The following is a 20,699-nucleotide window of genomic DNA, read 5'->3' on the forward strand; positions in this document are numbered from 1 at the left end:
TTTTAGTACCCTGTCAGGAAACAGCATACAATAATTTATTGTAGATACATCTTATGAAAAGTCAGCCTTTCCTTTAATAAAAGTTAGGGACTGCTTTCTTGTCAGCATTATACTTCTGCTGTTGCAGGTGAATTTAAGAGGATAGAGGAATAATAATAATAAAAAAATAACCCAGAAAACAGGAAAATCTAGAACACACATAATAAAAATAGCTAGTTACAGTGTAGAGAGATTAGCTAATGTTTCCTCAAAAAATGAGAAAAGACATTTTAAAATACGTGAAGGCACATGGAGAAACATGGCCAGTGCCGTGTGTTCAATTCATTTAGTGCTCTTCGGTTTCTCTAACTTCCTTTGTTAACTCCTCACCGTGGAACTGGCTTCCTTGGCTGGATGCTCTCAGGAGCTCAGACACCAGCTGGTTGCAGAAAATAGTCCTGCTAGATTTGTTGTCTAACCTTTATTTATTTTCTTCTCCCTGCTAAGGCTGCATTATTGCCCGTATTCTAACCCATGTCAAATGTAATTCTCTCAAAGTCAGTTATAAACGCGTTTGGAATTTACATTCTCTTGACTTAGTTCCTTTTTTGTGTTTCTTTGGGGCGTGGGGGTTGTTTTGCTTGTTTTTGGTTTTTATTCTTACTCTTCTCAGGGGTGGGGTAATCGGCAGCTCTTCAGTCTTCCCAGCTGTACCCCAGACATTTTTAACTCGCTTTTGAGATGCGGTTTTGATTGATCGGGCGTTCATTTTATTGTCATTGAAAAGTTGCGGTATACTTTTGCCGTTAATGAAATTAATGATGTGTTTTCTTTCAAACAGTTCTCATCTCTTCTCCAGTCTTATACTGCCTTCTTTTTGTCCCCCCCGTCTCTTTATTCTTTAGGACTTGGCACAATATGTGAATGAAGTGAAGAGAGATAATGAGACACTTCGCGAAATTAAACAGTTCCAGCTCTCTATAGAAAATTTGGTATGTAATTATCATTCCATCCAGCTTCCCTAACCCATACATTGGGGAACATTCCAGAAGTTGTTTTTGACGAAAAAATAGTTCACCTTCAAGTTGTCGTTGTTCTCGGTTTTGTGTTATTCCCGTTTGGCAGCGTCCACGTGGATGCCTCGGTGGCAGCTGTGGCATCTCATCGCCCCGGGATTTTCCGCCATCACTCGTCCTTCTCACCTCAATCGCACAGCGCCTCTTCCCCCAGCAGCTGAATCCTAAACATTGGAGTCTGTGTTTCCTTTCCTTTCCCTCACCCCCTTACATACTCACGGGTGATTTCCGTTAACTTATTCATTTTAATGTATATTTACTGGGTGACTACTGCGTGCCAGCCATTGTGCTTGGGGCCGGGCTCCTGCTCTGAACAACACGGTCTTGTGGTTGGGGAGGCAGTGAGAAGAGAGTTTAAAAATGCTACGCTGACATTAAAGCCCTGAACGGGGAGCCGCAACAGAGGGCGGTACGGGAAGTCCTGGTTTAGGTGGTTAGAAAAAGCCCTTCCGAGTCATTTGCCTCTTGAACTTGAAAGATAAGAAGCCAGTGGCACAAAGATCTGGGGGGAGAGGATTCCAGGCGGAAGCCATAGAACGAAATGCCCAGAGATGAGCAAGGGCCAGGGGAGGTCAAGAAGCCGAAAGGCAAGAGTGGCTGGGAGTGGGCGTGGAGGGAAGCAGTGGGCCCCGGAGTGGGACAGGTGGGCGGAACTAAGCCCCCACAGCCTTGCAGGTCTAGTTGGGGTCTATTGTGATTGCAGCGGGAAGCTCCGGAAAGGGTTTTATCAGTTTCACAGTCATTTACATTTCAAGAAAACCCTGTTAGCTGGCAGACCAGTGGGCAGGCTGCTGAGGAGGTATCGAGAGAGAGGACGGAGGCCTGGATTAAGCTGTGGCCAGTGAAAACAGACATAAATGAAAGGGTTTAAGAGCGTTTTCTCAGTAGGCCGGTTTTAGGGATTTTTTTTTTTTCCTCTTTCTCTGTAACATGTGGAGTCTGTCCCTCTCTTTTCACCCCATCAGCCACTCCCCCAGTCCGGGGCCTTACCTGCCCCATTCTCGGTCACAGTCGCCCCGAATCCTCTCTTCACACCATTGGGTTTCCACATGTAGAGTTCTTGATTCACTCTCTTTCCCAAACTGGTCAGAATTTTTCATTCCCTTTAGGATTCAGACGACATTCCTCAGCATGGTATGTAAGGCCCTCGATGGTTCGGCCCCACCCTATTTTCCTGAAGTCATTTAGCTCACGGCCCACGTGCTTCGCACTGCAGCAATCCTGCTTGGTCTCCGATTTGCCGAACGTTTGAATATTTCTGCCTTCGATCATAATATTGTCAGAGTCTAGTAACCTGTCTGTGTCTTCCCTTCAAAGTCCAAGAAAAAGAAATCTTTTCCCTCAGCTCCTGTCATCCCTTTCTCTTTAAATAACAGTAAATTTACCATTTTAAAGTGTCCAGTTTTGTGACATTAAGTAGGTTCACACTGTCCAGCCTTCACCACCATCCGTCTCTAGAACGTTCTTCACCTCGCACAGCTGAAGCTCTGTACCTATTAAACACCGACTCCCATTCTCCCCGACCCCCAGCCCCTGGCAGCAGACATTCTGTTTTCTGGCTTTATGAATTTGACTACTCCAGGTACTTCAGATAAGTGGAATCATACAATATTTGTCCTTTCATGACTAGTTTAGTTCATGTAGCATGTCTTCAGATTTCATCCATGTTGTAGCAGGTGTCAGAATTTTCCCTCCTTTTTTTTTTTTTTTAAAGATTTCCTTTTTAGAGCTACATAATATAGCATTGGTCGTATATATTCCACATTTTGTTTATTCATTCATCTGTCCATGGACACTCGGGTTGCTTCTCCCTTTTGAGCATTGTGAACCTGGGCGTACAAATATGTGTTCGAATCCCTGCGTTCAGTTCTTTTGCTTATATGCTCAGAAGTGGCATTCCTGGATTATATGTGATTCTGTGGGGTTTTTTTGAGGAAGAGCCACACTCTTTTTCATGGTGGCTGCACCATTTTACGTTCCCGCCAGCAGTTCCTATATCTTCTTATTTTCACCAACACTTTTCTTCCTTTTTTAAAATCATATTAATCCAAATGAGTCGAAGTAATATCTTGTTGTAGCTTTGATTTTGCATTTCCCTAATGATTACTGACATTGAGCATCTTTTCATGTGCTTCTCGGCCATTCGTATATCTACCTTGGAGAAACGTCTGTTCAAGTCCCTGATCTATTTTTGACTTAAGGTTGCTCTTCTTGTTGTTGTTTTGAGTTATAGGAGTTTTTCTTCAAATATCCTTCTATATATTGATAAGACTATCGATCCTTATTATGCTTTTTGTTTGCAGGCATTTTCTCCCATTTTTTGTGTTGAATTTTCACTTTGTTGTTAGTGTCGTTTGATGCACAAAATTTTTAATTTTGCTGAAATCCAGTTTATCAGTCTTTTTGTTGTTGTTGCCTGTGCTTTTGGTGTCATATTCAAGAAATCACTGCTGAATCCAATGCCATAAGCTGCTTCTCCTACTTTTCCTTCTCAGCGTTTTTTATTTTTAGCTCTTTGATCCATTTTGAGTTAGTTTGTGTATGCAGTGTAAGGTAAGGGTCTAACCTCATTCTTTCGGCTGTGCGTATCTAGTTTCCCCAACATCACTTGTTGAAAAGGCTGTCTTATCCCCCTTAAGTGGTCTTGGCACACTTTTCAGAAATCATTTGCCCATATATGTGAGGACTTATTTCTGGGTGTTCTATTCCCTTGGTCTCTAGAAATCTGTCTTTATGTCAATGCCACACTTTCGATTATGATACCTTTGTAAAAAGTTTTGAAATCAGGAAGAGTGGACCCCAACTTTGTTCTTTTTTTGAGATAGTTTTGCCTATGATGTGTCCCTTGAGATTCCATATGCATTTTGGGATGGAGTTTTCTGTTTCTGGAAAAAAACACCATTGACATTTCGATAGGGAACATATATTTTTATGCTTTCTTGTACTACAGTTAATTATGTAGTATCTGTCTCTTTTATGCAACTGAATCTCCTAGATGTTAATTTTCAGCCAGTTCTTTTTTTCTCTTAGCACCTGATGCGGTAGATGCTCAAAAATAGTTTTAAAAAAAAATTATGTTCTACCTCTGGAGGCATGGCTTATTATTTTTGATCATTAAGTCAGAACTTTTCATTCCTGAGGTCTTAGGTCGGCGATGCCATCGTTGACTCCCTATGCCAGATAAGTCCCTCGGCCATCCATGGCTCCTATACGCTTCTTTCATGGCAGGTGCACATTCGTAATTACATACTTACGTGAGTATTTTTTCCCCACTGGGCAGGATGTTCCATGAAAGCAGCGTCTGTATCATTTTACCTTCTTCACTGGCTGGAACACAGTGGCCGCTCAATAAATATTAGTAGTTGTAACTTCCTCGAGATTTAAATTCTTTCTGTTCTCTTTTTCGGTACCTAATTTCCCCATTAGGATTATATGTAAAAAAATTTAATGTCTCAATATACCTCCTGGGCTGGCCAAGGGACAGACTATTTTTGAAAGCGTATCCTATAGATCTGAGCTTTTTAGAATAAGTGTGCTAGAAATGTAAAAGAATAAAATTTGTCATGTACTAAGGTTGTTGTCTCTAGCAAACATCCTCTTTAATATTTATTTCTCTCTTTATGCGGTCACGAAAAACTGAGCCATGTGAATTTTTTATTTTAGAACCAACCAGTTTTGCTTTTTGGACGACCTCAGGGAGACGGCGAAATTCGAATAACTACTTTAGACAAGCACACGAAACAAGAAAGGTGAGAACAGAGGAGCAGCACTTATTTTCAAAATAAGTAATTAGTATCACAAGATTGAGAAAACCTTAAGAGCAGCTCCTCCAGGACAGAGGAGGGAAAACAAAGGAAGAAAAACAAGGGGACAGATCAACCCGTGGTTTTCTAAGGAGTTCTCATATGGCTGTATTAGGTGGCCCATTCTCTGTTCTGGAATCTGTTGATTTGTTTAAGTTCTTAAAAAGAAAATGGCAAACACAGAGTGTCAGCTAGGGTACACAAAAAGTCCACATTAAAATGAGAGTAGGGATAAAGTAACAATGGATAACTACCGTAAAAACACATTGTTTGATTTCTTTAGTATGCATGTTAAAATAACTAAAAATAATATAAAATACCCTGAGAAAGAAGTCTAAGTGAGAACCATTTAGTGAAACTTTCTTGAGTGGAATTTGTAGGTGGAGTCCTTGAAAATTAAGCTTGGTCACATGTCCCTAGTTTTACTCACATGCACGCACACACACAAATTGTCATTTGGTTGAGATGGCAATTTTCTGGAGCCTTTGGAGATGAGAAAGTCAGCCAGTAGGGGGCAGCATCATCTCTTTCTTCCACCTTGATACCCAGACTCTGTAGGTAGCTCTTAGGAGACACATAACCTTTCAGCCTCTCCAGGAAAATAAGCTTTGACAAGTATTAGAGCTGTGCGATAATGTATCATTATCGTTGTTTAAAAAAAATATGTCGCTCGTGACTCACTGAAAGTTTTCAAAAAGATCCAAGTATTGGTATTGGATGATGGCATTATATGGTTTGTTTTTCTCCCCAAATACATTGTTTTTAACAACAGAGAAGAAAAATAGCAGCATGTAAAATTAATGATTTTTTCCAATTTACATGTTGCATGTCATATACCACTCAGCTTGTGTTTCAGTGGTCCTTTAAATCACGAGGGGCGACATAGAGGGTCCAGGCACGGGTCCCACAGTTAGACCTGGGTGTGAATCCTGCCCACACCTCACTAGCAGGGTGACCCTGAGCAAATTACCTAAGTTCTCTAAGTCAGTTTCCTCCCCAATGAAATGAAAATGATGATAATACCTCGGCAGAGGATTCAGGGGTTTAAATTAAGTGAGTCATCTTTGTGAAAGGGGTGAATGCTTCTCAAGGCCATCTGGCCAGCTCCTTGTAAGGTCAATAGAATTCGACTGCTATTGTTTTCATTAATGTTATTCTGTAAATGTTTAGCTGTTAAACGAAAAAAGTAATTTCTTAAGAACATGGCTTTATGTCATATCGATTGTTTCTTAAGCAACTCTGCAGCGTGCATATCGTTCTTATAATTTTGCCTATTTTTAAATGAGAAGACTGAGGTACAGTGAGGCCATTCATTTAGTAAAGGGTAGTGTCAGGATACATCCCGTCCATTCCCAGTGTGCAGCAAGCACTGCCTTTGTCTTAACTCAAAGGAAAAATGCTTGGTTGGTATAATTAAGTTTCACCAGGGAAGAAGTAACACATGCTTCCAACCCATTTTAAATCAATCTCTCTCCTTTTTCTCTCTCTCTCAGGCATATCTTCTTATTTGATTTGGCAGTGATTGTCTGTAAAAGGAAAGGTGATAACTATGAAATGAAGGAAATAATAGATCTTCAGCAGTACAAGATAGCCAACAATCCTACAACTGATAAAGAAAATAAAAAGGTGAATTCTTGGAAATTAATAACTCTGGTTTACTCATAACTTTGAAAATTCAAGGAAAGGGTGCTAATACATGCATATGAGAGGTATCTTATTGATTCAGGTGTTTGTATTTCGAAAAATGATTAGGAGCAAGTGTCTGAGAAATAATTGGACAGTCACAGCTGATGTGATCCCCTCTGCCTTAATGATGAAGACAGTAATATGCATTTGGCATAGAAATTGTTGTAGATATGAAGTAAACTACGGTGATCTTGGTCACAGTTTGTATGTGGGTAACGTTCCGAGAGGTTTGCAGATGATTATGGTGGTGTTTTAGTGAATTTGGAAACTTGATGTTATTAACGAATGATACGTATTAACCTGAGGAATATTAATTTTAACAGTGGTCTTATGGCTTCTACCTCATCCACATCCAAGGACAAAATGGGTTAGAATTTTATTGCAAAACAAAAGATTTAAAGAAAAAATGGCTGGAACAGTTCGAAATGGCTTTGTGAGTATCTCTACTTTTAAAAGTGCTCTTTCCCCAACCACTTAGATGTCTTATGAATAATGAACTGCCAGTAAGTTTGCTTTAATGCTGCAGCATGTGTACAGATGCGCTTTGCAGGCACACGGGTGCTGCTGGGCTGTCTGCCTGCTAACTTTGGTCTCCCAGGAGAGGTTTTGGTGAATTTCTGCAAGAAAAAGAAAGAGGGAGCTCTAACCTTCTGTTTGACTTCCTTCTTATCGGGTGTATTTTAATCCTCTAGCTTACAGCGGCCTATGAAAATATTAATTCTAATGATAAACTTTTAATGTAATTACTATGCTTTATATGTATCTTTAAATGAATAGAAATAACCCCCAAACACACACACACACACACACACACACACACACACACACACACACACACACACATGCACATATTTTTAATAGAAAGATTGATTCCCACCCCCTTGTTTTTAAAACTCATTTATTGTTTGATTCCTGGATAAATTGCTTGATGTAGTCAGTGAATGCTTTAAGGGCTTGGTTTCTTTCAGTGTTCTTTCCTTTTATTAAAGTGAAAGCTTGACAAAGAGGTGGGAAATAATTCAGACCTGTTTCAAAAGGAATGGCATAAAGAGATGTAATTACACAAGAACACGCCATTATAGGGGTTTCTTTTTAGTTTTCATGTTTATGTATTAAAAGGTGCATAACAACCCTGGTTATAGAAACATAAAGGTCACCCTGAAATTGAAACTGTTAACAAAAGGTAAAATTAAGGAAAAAAAACTTTTGTGATTTGCTTCATTTGTATCCTAGCATTATTTACCGTTTGCAGACAAATTCTATCAGATTTTTTTGTTTGTTTTTGCTTTGTTTTAAGACATGTTCATGGTAACATAAAACGGAGGAAGGTTTAGATTGTTTTAGTTCTACAGTAAAAAAAATAGATTTTTTTTATGACTATTTTACCTTACATTTTGAAAGATAAGCTTCTGTAGTTAAGATATTTTTAAGATTATAGACAACTCTAGATCCAGTGATAATCACTGCCACGGGCTGGCTGCTTGTCTTAGCCAAGTTCTCTAACCTTGCAGAGCCTCAGTTTCCTCCTCTGTAAAATAGGGATAATAATATTCTGAATTCTAGATAATATGTATCAGGCAGAGTGCTAGCCAAATAGTACAACGATCATTTGATATTAAAGAATAGTGATGTCAATTATTATTACTATTATTAACGTTTCGTATTTGGGATCCTAGTCCTACACCTATGGGTGTAGGGCATCTTCCAGTATACTATTTTAGTTCTTGCAGTTTACTGCTATTGATTACAATAATTAAACAAAAGAAGTTGTGCGCATTAATGCAATGGCTGTACCACAGGGACCCCTTTGGTTTTGGATACAAGTGAAGAAGTTGGTGACCTCCACCCAGTTCGCCGCATTATAAACCTAGTGTGTTAAGTCATTGAGGTTTCAAGTGATAGACACCACTTGGCGTTGAGCAGTTAGGTTTGGAATGACAGGATGCTTGGCGATAATATGCACAGGCAGAGCCAACCTTAGGCCTTTGCTCTTGGGAAAAATGCCGGGCTAGTATTTCCTTATGGGTTCTGTTCAGTTGTGTAATCATGAGAGGAGTGAAGGGATTTTTGCAGAGGAGATAAGTTAAGTTTCTTGTCCAGGGCAAGCACATGGACTTGGGCTGTACGATAGGCATATAGATTAATATTTTTTTCACTTGTCATAAATCAAGCAGCTAAATGCTGGATGCAAGACTCATTAAGATGGACGGTTGTCTCTCTGTCATGTAGAATCTAGGATAGGTAGACAAGGGGTGGTGTGGGATATTGGCAGGGACCCAGCTCAGATCTTCCTGCTGTGCCATTATCAGCATTTGGCTTCTCTCCTTGAGGTTGGTCACCTTGACATTTAAGATGGCTGCTGGAGTTCCAGCTAAAGAATCTCTTTTAAGGATCCTTTGTAGAAATGCCACAAACTTTTGTTATGTAATACTGACCAGAACTTAGTCATGTGGCCACATCTGACAAGGGAGCCTAGAACATACAATCTCTGTTCAAGGCAGGATTGTGCTTAGTTAAGAATCGAGATTCTCTTACGGCGAAAGAAATGAGAAGTGGGTAGTCGTAGGTCACTATCAGTTACTGCTTTACAGATACATGCATATAGGAATATGGATGGATTTAAATTTCCACCACAATACAAAATCAAGAGCCCAGAATAAAAACACCCCTATGTAGCCAATTAATCTATGGCAAAGGAGGCAAGAATATACAACGGGGGTAAAGACAGTCTCTTCATTAAATGATGTTAAGAAAACTGGACAGATACATGCAAAAAATGAAACTGGACTGCCTTCTTACACAATATACAAGAACGAAGCCAAAATGGATTAAAGACTTAGATGTAAAACCCAGACCATAAAATTCCTAAAAGAAAATGTAGGTAGTAAACTCTCTGACATTGTCCTTAGTAATAAATAAATAAATAAATAAATAAATAAATAAATAAATAAATAAATAAATGAATGTTTCTGATATACTTCCTCGGGTGAGGGAAACAAAAGAAAAAATAAATGAGACTATGTCGAACTAAACAGTTATTACACAGCAAAGGAAACCATTAATAAAACGAAAAGACAATTTCCTGAATAGCAGAAGATGTTTGCCAATGATACGTTCGATAAGGGGTTAATATCCAAAATGTATAGAGACTCATACAACTCAACACCAAAAAAACAAACACCACCATTAAAAACTGGTCAGAGGGGCTGAATAGACTCCTCCAAAGACATACAGATGGTCAACAGAAATATGAGAAGATGCTCAAGGCCACTAATCATCAGAAAATTGCAAATTAAAACCACAGTGAGATATCACCTCGCACCTGTCAGAATGACTATAATCAATAAATCAACAAACAAGTGTCGTTGGCAAGGATGTGGGGAAAAGGGAACCCTTGTGCACTATTTATTGAGATTGCAAATTGGTGCAGCCACTGTGGAAGACAGTATGAGGGTTCCTCAAAAAATTAAAAATAGAACTACCTTATGACCCAGCAGTTCTACTTCTGGGTATGCATCCAAAGAAATTCAAAACACTAATTAGAAAAGATATATGCATCCCTATGTTCATTACAGCATTATTTACAGTAGCCAAGATATGGAGGCAACCTAAGTGTCCATCGATAGATAATTAGGTAAAGAAGAAGTGGTCCATGTGTACAACAGAATGTTATTTGGCCATAAAAAAGAATGAAATCTTACCATTTGTGACAATGTGGATAGACCTAGAGGGTATTATGCTAAGTGAAATAAGACAGAGAAAGACAAATGACATGTGATCTTACTTATATGTGGAATCTAAAGAATAAAATAAACAAAACTGATTCATAAATACAGAGAACAAACTGATGGCTGCCAGATGGGAGGGGTTTGGGGGCTGGGTGAAGGGATTAAGAAGTACAAAATCGATAGTTACAAATTAATCACAGGGATGTAAAGTACAGCATAGGGAATGCTGTCAACAATATTGTAATAACCATATATAGTGCCAAGTGGGTACTAAACTTATGGGGGGATCACTTCATAAATTATATGTGTCCAACCAGTATGCCATATGCCTGAAACTAATATAAAGTAATATCGAATGTCAATTGTAATTGAAAAATTTTTAAAAAATTAAAAATATATAGTTCCACACACAGGGAAACTAGATTTTTTTTTTTTTTAAATCTGTGAGCATTTTGCAAACACCTCAACAATATAATTAAACATCCATGGAAATGGCTGTATTTCAGAGTTCCATGGACTGCCGATGCAGATGGTGAGAGGGTGGAAATATCTTTTTTTTTTTTTTTTTTTTTAGGATCACTCAGAGGTGAAGTTGAAGGTTTTTGCATGCAAGGATTTTGCCATGTATGGCAAAATAAAATTAGTCAGAATTTTATTCAAGCATCAGAATACCCCATGATTTGATTTCTTCCCCTCTTTTTTGAAGCTCATTGTGGGAGAAAGCTCGTTTGCAGCTTCGTGAGCTAGCTCTTGCTTGTCTTGTGCTCAGGAAAGTAGACTAATCTAGCTAAGTCTTAAGGCTTCAGACTTTACCTGTAGTTCAAATTTGCTATTTTAATTCATTATCTAAAGTTCTAGGACTCTTATTCTTTAAGCCATGGAGAATGAAAGAAAACTAAAAAATCCTGCATCATTCATGACAGTACATGGAAAACAATAAGCCTTGTGCCTGCACAGGGCGGGCATCTTCCAGTCTCTTCCACGTGGGTCCTGTAAGTCATCCCAGAGCGTGCTAGGGTGCGGCTTTAAGGAACCCTGAAATCGAAAGAGAAGCATTGGTGGGAGGCTGGTGGGAAATCAAAGGAGACGATATTTCAAGACTGATGAAATACTTGCCAGTTCTATTTATGGAAGATGGCAGTTCTGCTGCTATATAGGATGATTGGATCATTTTTTTTTTATTAAAAAAATTTGCAAATCACCTTTAAGGCATTTAAAACACTGTTCTTTGTTTAGAATGTCAAAAAAAAAAAAAAAAAGACCACGGGGAAAGCAGGAATACCACTGGAGTAGGTACCCAGTGATGCAGGTCGTCTCCCTAGAGGCGGCCTAAATCTCAGCCTCTGTCTTCCCTGAGCGCATCCCACCCCGGCTCGCTAGCCGTGTTCTCTGGCCTCCTTGGCCATGACCACCGCCAGCAGTTCAGATGTGCAGTGAACCACGTCAGAACGTGGCAGACCTCCATAGGAAAGGCTGAACACAGAGCAGAGCAGCAGTGACCTACTTGGACAGGGTGGGAAGAAGGATTGATTTATTTTTCCCTGGGAGGGGAAGTGGTAGGTAGCAGAACTGATTGCTCTTGAGGTCATTGGAACAGTTATTGAGCTGAATAATGTTCAAGAGCTGTAGTATATATTTAATATGTAGAATATGTTTAAATCTTTAAGAGAATGAATGCTAGGTGTCGCTTGTTCTTATTTCCAAAAGGGCGTTTTTTTCTTTTTTTTGGTCACTGTCTCTTACAATTCCATTTAATTATTTGTAAAATAGGATGGCAGCTATTTTAATGAGCCGAAGCTAGTTTCCATATGATTTCAGAAAATGTGGATATGAGTGCCGATAGCAACGTTCAAAATATTGTTAGGAAGCTATGGTTCTAAGCTTATACCCAGTGTGTTTTTATGAATTTTGTTAGATTTAAATTAGTAAACATCGTCATGCCCATTTTATAGCTTAGGAAACTAGCCACCACGGGAGCATTTCTGCAAATTTGGGCAAGTTCAGTGCTACATTATTTATAGTAGAGCCCAGAAAGGCACTAAAATAAGCAACTGGACTCAAATCCTTTTATCTGAAGCTGGAGTCAGATTTCTTTTTTCTTTTCACGGTGACCAGGGCCTAGAAGATCAGAGAGCTTCTTCAACTCTTCCAGAAATAAGTCAAAGTTGGGTAGAATGTGAAATAAAAAGATTGGATAATAGAATGAGAAGGCTTTTTAATGGACAAGTTGGAGAAAGAAAAAGTTAAATAGGAAAAAAAAAAGTGTTGCTTATGGTAGAAAGAAGTAGGTTCTGAACCAGCCTTCGTAGTGTTTGCTGGGGTGGGGGTGGGGAGCGGTGGCTCTGGGACCAGGCTGCCCGGTCCTGTCCTGTCCTGTCCGATACCGGAGGGAGGAGCGGCCCCTGAGCTCTTTCCCAAGGTGGAGCTCTGAAAAGGAAGCCGTGCTCTCAGTGCACAAGCGGAGGGGGCCAGGGGCCGGGCTCCCGGCCATTAAACTCCACAAGTCACATCTAATCCGAGCCACAGTGTTTCTTTTTAAATTTATTCCCCTTGTACTTCCAGAAGGCATGGCAGGTCACTCACTATAAAAAGCACACATGCCACAGAATTAAAAAGAAAAATTTAAATAATCAGAGGTCAGACAGAACAATGTTTCAAAGCCTTTTCCTCACACTCAGGCTCCACTAGACATAAACATGTTCTGGAAATTTACCTTCCTGGGTTTGTATTATAAAAAGCAGTGAGTATGTTTTCCACATTTTAAATTTAAAATTATATTTCATCAAACATAATTTGTTTTAATCTAAAGATATTGCTCTGATAGTCTGAATACCAGAGAGATAATTACCAGAGGAAATTGTGTTCATGCTACAAATATTTATTGAGCACTTGCTTTGTCGCCAGACCCTGTTGGAAGCCCCGGGCGTCTAACCATGAGGGATCTACTGTAATTGAATTTGAATACTGTTAACTTCTAAGTATGATAATTTTTAGTTAATATATACTGGATCGAATTTTGAGGCTGAATTCTTGATATTTCTATTAAAATAATCTCTTCCTCCCAATCCGACTCAGTTATAAATAGATAGAGGCCCAAAATTGTCCTCCTCCCTCCGCATGTAATCGTTGATTTCTCCTCAGTCTCTGCAGATTAAACCTGACCCCTGTTTGTAATCTTCATCCTCACCTTCCTTCCGAATCTCTAGTTAATGTCTTCCTACCCTGTTCCCTCCCTACCAGTCCACTCTAGTGGAAGCATCCAGAGTGATCTGATTGTGTCCTGCCCTACTTAAAACCTTCCATTGGCTATTGATTGCATTTGTTATGATATCAAAACTCATGCTGGGATCTAAGAAGGCCCTCCGTGATTTTATGCTGCCCGTCTTTCCAGAGACATCTCACATGAACTTTGCCCAGGCTCACTTTGCCCGTTAGACTGAGTATATTTCAGCTCCTGGAGAAGGCACAGGCCTCAGGCCTTCACCCCGATTTCCCTACCTAGCAGCGTCTTGCCTCCTGCCCTTTGGGTCGCCGTCTCTCCATCCTACAGATCTCGCCTTTAAATGTCACCTTGTGAGAGACAGCTCTCCTGACCGCTATGCCGAATCAGTAACCTCCCCTCCCCAGTTTCCTCTCTCAGTCGTGATTACATGGCTGGACAAAAACTATCTGAGTGTAGGGTTTACAGCCTTCCCTCCACCGCACAGCTCCCTGCTGGCTAAAGAGAAGCCCTTACTTGCCTGCTCAATTTTACCTTTCTTGTCTTCTCCTAAAGAATAGAGGGTTTTTTTTTTCTTGTTTATTAGGAGAGAAGCAAAATTGAACTGTATGGTCAATACTGGGAGAAAGAGAAAAAGAAAGCTTTTGGGATCTGGGAATGGAAAAAAGTTTTGGGTTTTGGTTGAACGAGGCTCTGGGAGAGGTATTGGGTCTGAAGGATTCGGAAAAGGGAAAAGGGCCTTTAGAAATGCATTTGTGCGGACCCTGAATTATATTTCCCTTTATGTTATTTAAAATGCTAAATAAAGAATGAAATAAATTGCCTTTGGGTTGCCGTATGGCACCTTTAGTGCCTGAAGCTGGCCCCCGGGTCATGGGATTACCATTAGACCTAGCTGTCTATTTCGCAGCTGCTTGTCCCATCCGGCTAAAAACAAGAGGGCAAGTGTCCAAGTGTGTGATCAGCTAGCTCCATCCCGGAACGCAGGGAATAATCATAACTTTATTGTAAACCTGAAATTTTACCCTTCTAGTTTTGACTAGGGCAATAAAAGAAAGACTTGATGACTTAGGAAATTCTTACCGTTTGACAAGACATTGCAACAGCCTTGAAGAAAAAGAACTTTTTCTAGTGTGATAAGAAGGTTTTATAAAGCAGATCCTTAGGTAGGAGGCGCTGGAAAACATATGTTCTATACCAGCAGCATGAGGTTTTTTGAAGTTTTAGAACTTGATATATATCATTATTTTTGTCTTAAGTTAGCCTTGCAAAATGAGATTGCAGGTTTTTTTTTTTTTTTTTTTTTTTTATAGGCATTTTTATAGACACCTAACCCAACGCTTCCAGATTTTGGTTCTTTTGGTCCTTTCGGATAGGTTTCTTATTGGCAGTCCGACCTAGTGCTTGGATGGACTTTCATAACCAGGCAGGATGTGTAATCGTCACATTACCGAGACTTTCAGATAACGCTGATCTAATCTATACTTATGCCAAAACCTGCAGAACGGTTTGCAACTCATATGCTATTTGGGGCCTCCTTGCCTCGATGAGATGTATGCAGAGCTTGGCCCAGATGCCAGTTCTAAGGTGTCAGGTGTCTGAAGCCCCCTGCATCCTCACGTTTCTCTCTGTCCACACACTTGATTCCTTGCGGCCCCCCATCAGACCCAGAAGAAAGACCCACTCCTTCCCTGTTTTCCACCTGAAATCTAGCCATGGTCTACATTTTGTGGTTCTAATGGATGTCATGGGAGGCTCCTTTCATGCACCTGTTCCCTCTGCCGCTTCACTGGTCTCCTCGACGTGCTCGCTAGCACCCTGGAGTGTGACCATCTCACTGTATGCTGCTCCCTGCAGTGGACCAATATACCCAACTGCACTGCTTCTCCCGTGGGAGGTGCCTGGTCAGGCCAGATAGGGAGCGCCTTCCCCTGGCCATCGAGGAATAAAGCTGGGTTATGTTACCCACCAATATAAGATTCAAAAATCTGGTGAGTGTCTCTAGAGAAGATAGTCTTTATTGTTGATCGACAAGGGGCCCATGTTCATAATACCAGGTTTGGCAACATTCTATTGTGCAAATTTAAAAGACCAGCTTTATTTTTGCCAAGATGGAGTGTCCTCCAATATCTACATGAAGCGACTACTGCGAATAGTAGGGTCGCAGGACTGGTACTTCTCTCCCCTGCCTCTTCTTCATGTTCATCTTCAGGAGGTCTGTTTGGATCTCTTCAAATATATAAATAACTATCTGTGGAAACGATAATTTTCATCCCTTAGAACAGGCTGGCATACTTTTTCTTTTCTTTTTTTTTTTTTTGTAAAGGACCAGAAAGTAAATATCTTAGGCTTCGGGGACCATACAGTCTCCGTAATGACTACTCGGTTCTATCACTGTAGTAATAACACAGCCATAGATAATACCGAAATGAATTGAGTGTGATGTGCTCCAGGAGAACAGGTGGTGGTCCACGTCTGGCCCATGAGCTGTGGTCAGTGACTGTTTTACAGCACAAGGATGCTGATTCAGGCCTGGGGAATGTAGTGAGACTATATTGCAACTAAGAGATTCCAGCTATAATGGAACCACAGTGTGGCCTTTTGTAGAAGTGTGACTTTTTTTTTTGTTTTGTTTTTTTAATAGCACTAATTCCTGTTCAGGTCATTGTGAAGATTTAGCTATAAAATATTCTCTCTGCCGCCAAACCCAAAACACCTGGATGAATTACCTGTATTTGGCATTATTGTGTACTATCCAAATGGATATCAAAAATATCTGCTCAAAGAGTAGCCTGCATCTATTCAGGTATCTGGTTTCATTGAGTTTTGTTACATGGTTTCCTGGGAAGGACCATGAGGCCCACAGAACCCAGACCAGTGACGACACCATGGTCAGCTTTCCTGGACTCAGTAGTCAGCGACATCAACAAGGATAGTTGTGTTGTAGTGATGGCTTTGCGCCCTGGAAGCGTTTTCTTCCCAGCAGTAATGACATTCGTGCCTTTTTTTATTCTGAAATTTCCTTCCTGGAGAGCAACCACACCAAGGAAAACTAGGAAGGGCAAAGGAAGGCGCGGTCGTGCCGAGAGTTGGCCCAGGGCCGAAACTTCCTGGATGGGTTGTATGTGGGGGTGACATTTCGACTGTGGTGGCATCTGCTTTGGCCCTTTCTGGGTGTCTAAAGCCTGTCAGTGTCTGGAAACGATCAGCCTCTCAGCCGTAACTACCAAGGCATCATCCACAAAGCATCTCTGTGTCGGGTTGCCTATGTGCATTTTTTTTTTTTTTTTGGAGAAATTATCTACACTAAAAAAACCTGTTATTCTTTTTCCTTAAAAGATTTTCATTACCAATTTTTAACCTGAAGCATTTGTTTACGAACATGAAACCCATGCCGACATGACCCTGAGCTGTGCCGAGTCTCATGGAACTGACCTCTTCATATTAATCTCCGACGTTGAAGCCAGCTTGACTCTCCCTGCACCTAATGCGTTGTCTATAACCTTTCAAAATTGGCAGTTAACTCAGTATAGGCAGGTGGACTGCAGTTTCCTGGCAGCAATAAGAGGAAGTAGGACATGGGGCAGTGCTCAGAAAAATCACAGCTGTCATAAAACAGAGTTTTCGAGGAGCTCATTTGATCCAGAAACATGCGACAGCACTTCATGCATGACAAAGCATTGGTAAATATTAAATATTATTCTTGTTCTATTACTGGTGGGTATCAACCGCTCTCTTTTCTCTCTGGTTATATTTAATACTTATTTGATGTTTTTCTGGCATTCCCGAGTATGCTTATAAGGAAGCAGAAGTCATAGGAGCAAGAATGAAGGAGAGACATCAAAATTTGCATCAACAAATAATCATTACTCTGGTTGAAACCAAATGCAAATACAATGATTAAGCCGAAGTCATGCTGGTTTTCCCCAGCTATAACTGAACCTTGGATCTCTTGTGTTTCTTCCTGTATGAGTAACTGTGCAGCCAGGAGCGTTTAACCTGGCGGTAGTGGGTGCTGAACGGTCTCCAGTTTGTCCAGGTGAAGTAGAGATTAACACAAAGAGTAAAATTGTTTTAGAATCATTTGTTACAGTGAGTCGACTATGTATCTAGTTTCCTCTAAGAAAATTACATGATCCATGAATTCTGTGATAGTGAGCAAGCTTTGATTTATATGTCTAAGCCTAACAGTTAATGTCACAGCTACTACTTTTAGGGCGTTTCTTGATAACAAATTATTAGATCATAGGAAATATTGTTTGGGGCTAAAATAAGCTGTAGTTGAAGCTTGGCCATCCATGGAAATGGGGGATGGACTTCATTGTTCCTCTTTATGGGACAGTAAGTCTCATTGGAGAGATGAGGAAGTCACACTGAAATGATTATTGAATGAGACCGAAATTATATATCTGTATTCATTCAAATTTTCATGAGTATATTCAGTGTCCCTTACATGCCTAGGAACTTTTCTAAGCACTAGGGATAAATGATGACTAAGACATGATCCCTTCTCTCATGGAGGTTACATTCTAACAAGGCTTATATTATTTTCAAGTCAGCCTTATGATGTCAGTGCCAAGCAGTGTTAAATGGCATGATACATGAAATGGTTTATACCACGTTATTTTGATGTAAGGAGAATGGAAATGGAAATTTCGCCATAGAAAAGTCCAGTGCATTGCGATGCTGCTGGGCAAATGTTGGAAGAATTATTAGCTCTCTAGGGAGCTAAGGAAAGCCATTTGCAACTGAAGGCTTTTCCTCAGTTAAAAAAAGTAAGTTGTTATAGGTTAAGCATTGTATTTTTTTTTCTTAAAATAGGGAAAAAATGTCATTGGCCACTGGTAATTAATTTAGAAAAATTAATTTGTTCTACGTGATCCCCCCTCCCTCGTATATTCTAAATACCTGTTTGTAATGATCAAGATCTTCAGAAATCATACTGTTTTATAAACTCATAAGCACTCTGAAGAGGAGTTTCAAGCTATTCTATTCTGACCATTCATTGCCTGAACCTTTCCTACAACTGCTTTCCAAGTGTAGCCTGTGCTTGAATGCCTCCTGTGATGAGGACCTCACTACCTATGCTCCTTCTTTGCCTTGCTTGAGAGTAGAAAACTCTTCCATATAATGAGTTGAAATCTGTCTGTTCAAGTATAATTTCCTAATATTATTTCTCGGGCCCGAATAGAACACGCGCAACTTTTTTCCTGTATGTTTACCCTTAAAGTATTTGAAGGTAGAAGTTCATGTTTCAAAGCTTCTTTCCCTTGAATGAATGAAAAGAAACTTAATTCAAGAAGATTCATTTATTAACTAGTTTAGTTGAATGCTGATCTGGGTCAGGTACAAGTAGGGGTAAACGAATGTTTAATTTCAACCCAGTGCTATGGGCAAGGTATGATGCCAGCTGCCCTCATTCCCATAAAAAATAAATGTTTAGAAATCAGTTTGAAGCCTTGTGATTGAATAACATGTAGCATTTCTTCTGGTCCTGAGTAGTATAAGGAAGATTTTAGATTTCGATTCCTTTGTGTTAAGCCTATTTAGAGCCTGGTGGCATATAAAGGTAATTCCTGACTCTTACAGAGCGCTTTCTGGTTTCCAAAGTGTTTTTGGATAAGATCTCATTCGATTCTCAAGGGGTCCCGTGAGGTAGCCAGGAAAGTATTATCTTAAAAAAAAAAAAAAAAAAAAAGGAAAATAAAGGCGAGATTAAGTGCGTGCGTGTGTGCGTGCGTTTCAGTGAACCAGTGGCGGAGACTGACCTTCAGTCTCAATCTAGAGCTTTGCCCCTTAGCATTATGCTATCTCCTTCATAGCAAGAGTGTCGTCCTCCAAAGATGAAAGTTTACTTCAGTTTTTCTATGTAGTTCATTCGCACACTAGATGAAAAATATCATTAGAACTTACATACTTTCCACTTATATTTTAGTGAAGCTCATGGGCTAAGAATTGGGTATTTTAACACAAATATTAAGTAACATTGTGCAATTATTACCAATTTGTAAGGATGATGTGGGCGTCAAAAGATTTCCTGAAAGTAAAATACATTAGGTCTTAATTTATAAGATATTTATAGCAAGATTTTTGGTTACCTTGTCACAGGATTAAGCCTAATGTAATTTATGCCCAGTTTCGATTTGATTTGATTTGATTTGATGTTGTTTTCTTCTTCTTCCGGTTGTCTCAATAATGTACTTTTAGCCTGGGAGTTTAAATTCTCTTTTTAGCAGTAAAGGAATTGGGGAGGGAAAGCCTCATAGTCTGAGACTAAGCCCTGGCCAGTTGTCAGGGTGGATTAAGACATGTTCTAAATAAATATGTATGTTTGTTTTCATACAGTACTTCGGTAACATTGGGTATTTATTACATAAGTCACTGGAGGTATGAACACAGTGTGAGAAGACTGTCGTTTTTCTCCTTCACGATAAACTTTGCACTAACGTGGAACAGCTTCTGCTTCCCGGGGAGAGCCAGATTTGAAGTGGTTTTCTGAACCGTGTCTTTGACCTGCCTGTCACTTATTAGAATAGCAGACTTTCTTCTAAGCATCTTTCTCTAAGAAAACAGTGAAGTTTAGGAGCTGAGATGATCTGGCTTAAAAGTGATTAAGTGGTTCTTAATTATTTAGTCCTATCTGCATCTCTATCTTTGCAACATCACTGTCTGCACAAAGCAGCCAGCCCTTTGAAAAAAGGGAGGTGATTTCAGAAGTCGCAAATGCCCTCAATGAATGGGCTCTATAAATAAAAAAAAATATTAAAAATACTCTCAGTTTGTTATCATAAACAAAAGCCCCACCTTTTGTATTTACGATTCTTCAGATATTTCTTTGCCTCGGCCCTTTAAGAGAATCGACATTTGCTGACATTAACATTATATTCCAAGCTCAATGCCACACTTTTTATATTTATCTCATTAAACCTTCACCAAACTTGGGGGCAGTAAACTCTGATTTTACAAATAAGAAAACTAAGGACCAGAGATAGGTTCCTCCCCTTCCCCTTCTGCAGACCATTTTGTAAGACATACTTTTCCACTCCTTTCTCCCAAAACTTTCTCGCCCAAATGGCTAGTAAGGAATAAACATGATGTTTTATTAAACCCAGTTTTTCTCTCTCCTAACCCGAAACTGCAGACTTCCTGTATTTATTTTTTTCTCTCTCTCCCCCGGATAGCCAAAGCAACGAGAAATAAAATTCTC

General features: G+C 39.8%; 1 protein-coding gene across 2 annotated transcripts in view; it reads left to right on the top strand.

Annotated features, from left to right (window-relative positions):
• VAV3 (vav guanine nucleotide exchange factor 3) overlaps positions 1-20,699 on the top strand; it is a 293,077-nt gene that overhangs the window by 148,819 nt on the left and 123,559 nt on the right. For both annotated transcript variants that reach the window (XM_016159794.2, XM_016159795.2), the window contains exons 12-15: positions 885-971; positions 4,719-4,804; positions 6,352-6,484; positions 6,868-6,977. In XM_016159794.2, coding sequence (XP_016015280.1) covers positions 885-971; positions 4,719-4,804; positions 6,352-6,484; positions 6,868-6,977 — 416 coding nt within the window. The remainder of the gene's footprint in view (positions 1-884; positions 972-4,718; positions 4,805-6,351; positions 6,485-6,867; positions 6,978-20,699) is intronic.

The sequence above is a fragment of the Rousettus aegyptiacus genome, unplaced genomic scaffold, assembly GCF_014176215.1.
Source record: "Rousettus aegyptiacus isolate mRouAeg1 unplaced genomic scaffold, mRouAeg1.p scaffold_m13_p_17, whole genome shotgun sequence".
NCBI lineage: Eukaryota > Metazoa > Chordata > Mammalia > Chiroptera > Pteropodidae > Rousettus > Rousettus aegyptiacus.